Below are 6,000 nucleotides of genomic sequence, written 5' to 3' on the forward strand. Positions count from 1 at the left end.
GGAATGGCCGAGGGAAAGCAAGGTGAAGCGGGAGAGCTGTGAGGAAAGGTCTGGAGACCCTGGAACTTGGAGGAGCTGGGAGGAGGCCAGCCAAGGGCTGCATCACCCACAGCTGAGAGGAACTGTGGTTGGCAGATACAGGAACTTCGAGGAGGATGAGGGTTTGGCCCCAGAAGGTCACTGTGACCTTCCGGGTGACATTTTGGGTGCAGGGGTGGGGGTGGAAGCCCTCCCAGCAGGAGTTAAGATGTGAGTGGGTGGTGAGCAGAGGGAAGAGCTGTGGAAGGAAGAGAGGTGACATGAAGGAGAGTGAAGATGCTGGGGACGCAGAAAGGCTGCTTTTTAGGCTGGGGGAGAGCAGAGATGCAGCAGGGAGAAATGTGGACTGGAGATGACAGGAGCAATGTGGACTGGAGGTGACAAGAGAAGGCAGGGGCTTTGGAAGCCAAGGTATTGGGATCAAGCTTCAAAGAGGATGCAGGGGGAAGGGTGGAGAGTGCTGGGTGTCAGAGAAACCCTGGAGGGCAGTGGCTCCCTGCTTGGCCTTCCCAACGGGGCAGGGGTTTAAGGAATGTGACCAACATTTGGTCCCAGGAGGCCTTGGATGGGCGACTGGGATTCCTTGGGCTTTCTCCACAAGGCCCAGCTGCTGGAGAACAGGCCTGTCACATGGTGGTGGTTGTCACACTCACACCTGCACACCCTCTTCTCTGATTTGCACACATGCAGACTTGCACAGGTCCCTGACACAGCACCCACACTTGTGCTCACACTCCTCTGACACGTTTGCACAACTCCCTCCCCACCACATGCAGAGGGAGCCTCCAGTACCAATCTCAGGCAGCTCGGATTCGCTGCTCTCGATCTCCCGCTGACCAATGTAAAACCAGACGCAGGCAACCCAGTGCGCAAGCAGGGCGAACACGGCCATGAGCAGTGTCAGCACCACGGCGCTGTACTGCGAGTACCGGTCCAGCCGAGGAAGCAGGCGCAGCAGGCGCAGCAGGCGCACCGTCTTCAGCAGGTGGGCCCCGAAGTACTAAGATGCCGGGAGGGAGGGAGGGAGGTCAGCCAGGCTGGCCCTGCCTGTCCCCTGGCCAAGTCCACCCACCCAGCCAGCCCAGCCACACTGACCACGTTGACCTTGAAGGCATGCAGCAGGTCAAAGGGCAGCGCTGCGATGACATCCAGCAGGAACCAGGTGGTGACGTAGTGGAGGCAAATGGACTTTGGGGCAAACACCACCTGGCCCGACTTGGACACGAATGTGGTACGGAAATTCAGCACAATGTCTGTGGGGAATCCAGGTGGGAGTCAGCACTGGGGCTGGGGGGCAGCCACTCTTGCCTGGACACCTGCTTACCTTCTCAGTAGCTGACACTGTCCCCGGCCCTTTCCATATATCATCTGACTTAGTTCTCACAGTAACTGTAACAGGTAGACATCATTTTGCCTATTTTACAAAGGGAGAACCTATTTTATGGAGGCTCAGAGAGGCTTTGACCAGCTCAGGGTCATGTAACTTGTAAGTGGCAGATGTTTGGAACCTAGGTCTGATTTCAAAGCTCACAGGTTACAAATGAGAGAGGGCGAGGGGCGCACTGTAGGGCCCTAGAAGCCACGTGGACTATCCCCAGCAAAGCCCCAGGGTGCCAGCAGAGGGTGGGGTGGAAGGGGCAGAGTGCACGCACCAAGGATGAAGAGGACCTCCACAGCCAGGTCACAGACGCTGGGTGGGCCGCGGGCGGCACTGGGCTCCCGTGCTGTGCTCACACACACGCTGTAGGGCACGGTGACAGCCACATAGAGCGTGGCGAGCAGGATGAAGCCATCCCAGGTGGCCCTCAGCGCCCCACAGTGCAACAGGATGAAAGGCGACTTCCGGATGGCAGCTACTTTGTACTCAGGCAAGTTTGGCTTCTCCCCAAACACCCCCTGAGTGAAGCACGGCAGGTCCAGGCAGAGAGAAAAGAATATTGGCACAAGCTGAGTTTGGATAGAGTCTGGGACCCACATCCACCTCCTTTCTCTCCCTGCATTCTCGAAGCAACATCTGCTTCGAGATGACATTAGCGTCTCCATTTTATAGATCAGAAAACTAAAGATCAGGAAAGTTAAGTGACTTAGCTGCAGCCACACAGCTGCTTAGGGGAGGAGCCAGGATTGAACCAAGGCCCACCTGCCTCCCAGGCCAGGACTTTCTTCTGTACCTTTGATGGATCAGGCATGTGATCCTTCAGTCCCAACCCCCAAAGGGCTGGCAAGGCCTAGGTGGCCCCTAGGACATTCTCTCTGTGGTAGATCAAGTCCCTTCCCCATCTCCTGTGTCTGCCGCTCCCCTCTCCCACACCTCCCAGGGCTCAGCCCACCTTATTGAGCTTGTGCTTGCCCTTGGGCTGCTTCTGCAGGTGCCCGGACAGGTGGTAGAGCACAGCCCGGCTCCGCCGCCGGTTGGCATTGAAGCCTTTGGATCGTGCCCGGCCATATCGGCGCCGGCCACTACCTGCAAAAGCAGAGGGGCCCATGAATATGATGGGTGTGTGCCCACACGCCCTAGCTCCGGGTCAGGTGTAGGACACAGTTGCTGGCCCATAGACTGGTCTGGCTCATTGACCACTTAGAGACTGTTTAGAGTTGAGGGCTCAGGTATTCCTCACTTCCTGGGTTCGCTTGCCCAGCCCAGCAATGGGCAGTCCTAGGAGTGCTTACAGACACTACCTCTGGGGTCTGCTTCCAGGAAGAGGAGGTTTGGACCACAGGATCTCTATGGGGAAAGGCCTGGGACAGGAAGCGAGGAGGTACCTCACAGGGCCAGGGTGGAGAACTAGCAGGAGGCCATCAGCAGAGGTGTGGGAACTTACAGCAGGAGCCCAGGAGCTAGTGCAGGGACCAGAGGGTGACAATGAAGGCTGACATCATGGAGAGGCAGACCCAGCACTGGGAGTATGGGAGTGGGAATGGAGAGCACCCCCAGCATCCCCAAATGGCAAAGAGGCCTTGACAGTTTTGTAACCTGCCCAAAGGCCTGCCCCAGCCTTGGAGGACACAAGAAGGGGAAGACTCAAAGAACTTAAAAGCAGGCTTTGCCCAGAGCTCCACCCCTAGTCAGGTTTGCTGTAAGGAAGAGGAACCTAGTGGGTCTGTGCTCAACCTTATTAACTGGTCAGAAAGTAATGTTTCACGGGTACAGTGGGGTTTGTTTGCTTTCAGTTTCTTAATAAAGTTGATTTTAAAACTCCAACTTTGTCGGCTGGGCGGGGTGGCTCACGTCTGTAATCCCAGCACTTTGGGAGGCCAAGGCAGGTGGATCACGAGGTCAAGAGTTTGAGACCAGCCTGACCAATATAGTGAAACCCCGTCTCTACTAAAAATACAAAAATTAGCTGGGCGTAGTGGCGCGTGCCTGTAATCCCAGCTACTTGGGAGGCTGGGGCAGGAGAATTGCTTGAACCTGGGAGGCGGAGGTTGCAGTGAGCCCAGATCGCACCACTGCAATCCAGCCTGGGCAACAGGGTGAGACTCCGTCTCAAAAAACAAAACAAAACAAAACAAAACAAAAAACTCTAACTTTGTCTCAATCTGTCTATTTGGAAAAAATATTCCCATACCGAGGAATCACGTGGAGATGAGAGCAGCACAGGCCTCTCAGGCAGCCCGAGTGGGAGTAAAATGAATACAGGAGGCATGGGGGACCCCCATACTCAGACTGGGTGCCAAGGCCCCGCCCAGGCCTGCAGCACCCAACACCCCAACCACAGCACCTATATGCACCTACCTGTCTCCTTCCATCTGTCAGGGCCCCCTCGGTTCTTGATTTCACTGATGTCCTTGTGAGAGACTAGGAAGAGAGCCACCTCCCCTTTCTCATTCTTTATGGGTATCACATCCAGGAGACACCAGAACGGGAGCCCTGGGCACAAAAACAAACTCAGCCCACCTCCCATTCTTGGCACTGCCTGAGGTGACAGAGGCCCTGGCTCCACTGACATCCTGGGCAAGACACAGGCAGGATCCAGTGGTTTCCTGGGGGAGGGGCTGGCAGTCCAGTTTCACTGAGGGCAGGGCTTGATGGAATTGGGGGGCGGAGGCAAAGGAGAGCAAACATGACAGCCAGACCTGTCCCGCAGTAGATCTGCCCTGCCGAAATGTGGATGTTTTTCTGTTGGATGCGGGAAACCCAAGGTTGGAACTGAATGCAGGCTGAGTCTAGGGTGAGGCAGGTAGAGATGGGGAGCCACGGGCAAGAGGTCAGATGGAGCAAGAGGGGTTGGATGCGGGGATGAAAAGATGGGATGAGATGGGGAGATGGAGAAGATGGCAACAGAAAGGAGGAGGGACAGTGGATGGGGCCGGTGCCAGGCTGGGTAAGACTGCAAAGGTGAGGCAGGCTGGCCAGGTGGCCCCTCACCGCTCTTCCGGTACAGGATCAGCTCAGCCTTGAACTCCTTGTGCTCGTCCAGGGCCTTGCGGATCTGTTGGCGGACGAGCTCACTGGTGTCTGGCCCATAAAGGAAGGAGCAGGCACAGCCCCGCTGCATGACCTCAGCCCGGGAGAAGCCCGTGAGGTCACAGAAGCCATCAGAGCAGTAGACCACGGGGAAGAGCCCCGCCACCTGGGCGTTGCCCAGCACGAAGTTACTGTCTGCAAGAGAGCACCTCTCAGAGGAGGCGTGGGGTGAAGGGGCAGGAGGCCTACCACCCCTCCTTTCCCAAATACCTGCAACCAAATAGTGGGTTTTTCAAACCCCAGGAATCCTGTGTGTGTTAGGGCCGGGCTGTTTATGAATGGCAATCAGTGTGTGTCACCTGTTTGTCAGTGCCCTGCAGCAGGTGTGAGTACATTCAATGATCAGTACGTGTGAACTGAGGTCAGTGAATGAAACGCTGTACGGGCACTGTGCCCTCTGGAGGGTGTCCTAAGCAATGTGGGGTAAGGGCTGGGATTGGGGATTCCCTAACAAGGACTGCACTGCCAGCTCTGCGCCAGCCTCGGCCCCACCTCTACTTCTGCCAGGCTCACCCACTAGCCAGGTACCCAGGTTGGCTGTCTGGCTTCTCCCACTGGGACACACCTAGACTGGGAGGCAACCCCAGACCACCATACATCCTGCTGTCTGTGTTTTAGCCCTAGCTGCCTGACCTGGCTCAGGAATTAGTGAATGTGATCAAGAATGGGGGTGTAAGAATGGTGACTGAGCTCGGGAGCCAGGAGCCAGGAATGTATTGGGGAGTAGGGGGCACTGAATCAGCAGGCTGCAGGAGCCAAGCAAACTGGCAAAGCAGATGGAGGAGCCCAGAGGGGGGAGAGCTCAGTGCTGGGCTCCCACCCCCTATCAGGAACCGGAGACCAAGGAGGACCTAGGCAGAGAGCTGGGAAGCCCCACGGGGGATGTGAGGGAGGGGAGGGGGGAGGGGCTTTCACCACTTCCCCTGTGCTCAGAGCCCCCGGAACCGGGGATCCAGAGCTTGGGGCGCCTTCTCCAAACTTCGCCAGTCCTGATGGGAGTCCCCAGACCATCTTCTTGGGGCTAGATGGCCTCCCCAAGTCTAGGGGGTTCAGGCTATGAGACACGGGGCTTGGACACACCATGCTCTCCCGAGTCCCGCCTACTCTATCTCCGTTTGCAAATCTCTTTTCTAAATCTGTTTTTTGAGCCCTCTCAGCTGTCCCTGAGCACTGCTCACCCGCCTCGCCTTATCCCCCGCCAGTCTGAGGGTAGTTGCTGCGACAGCGCCAGACGCAGGGGTGGGACGGGTCAGACTGACCAGGTTCGGGTTCGAGACCCAGCTAACAGAGAGCATCCCAGGACCCACACCCAGGGACTTCTGGTCCTGTTGCCTCGCCTGAAGCAGTGTTGACCCCGAACCTTCGGGGAAACGGCGCCTAGCAGGAGACGATGGCTCCAGCCTCAAGAGGGGCGGGTAGGGAGGAGAGGGTGAGAACAGGCGGGCGCCCAGCTGGGCTGCTGGGGGTTCAGGGCAGGCGGGAGCCCAGTAAGC

At 57.3% G+C, this 6,000-nt stretch overlaps 1 protein-coding gene across 1 annotated transcript in view; it reads right to left on the reverse strand.

The window, feature by feature from the left end:
* Positions 1–6,000, reverse strand: part of KCNH3 (potassium channel, voltage gated eag related subfamily H, member 3) — a 23,141-nt gene that overhangs the window by 12,619 nt on the left and 4,522 nt on the right. The window contains exons 4-10 of the mRNA XM_011965167.1: positions 4,841–4,916; positions 4,409–4,642; positions 3,776–3,910; positions 2,370–2,503; positions 1,692–1,935; positions 1,135–1,292; positions 832–1,039 (exon numbers count right to left, since the gene is read on the reverse strand). Of these exons, the coding sequence (XP_011820557.1) occupies positions 832–1,039; positions 1,135–1,292; positions 1,692–1,935; positions 2,370–2,503; positions 3,776–3,910; positions 4,409–4,642; positions 4,841–4,916 (1,189 nt within the window). The remainder of the gene's footprint in view (positions 1–831; positions 1,040–1,134; positions 1,293–1,691; positions 1,936–2,369; positions 2,504–3,775; positions 3,911–4,408; positions 4,643–4,840; positions 4,917–6,000) is intronic.

The sequence above is a fragment of the Mandrillus leucophaeus genome, unplaced genomic scaffold (genome assembly GCF_000951045.1).
Source record: "Mandrillus leucophaeus isolate KB7577 unplaced genomic scaffold, Mleu.le_1.0 Scaffold118, whole genome shotgun sequence".
NCBI lineage: Eukaryota > Metazoa > Chordata > Mammalia > Primates > Cercopithecidae > Mandrillus > Mandrillus leucophaeus.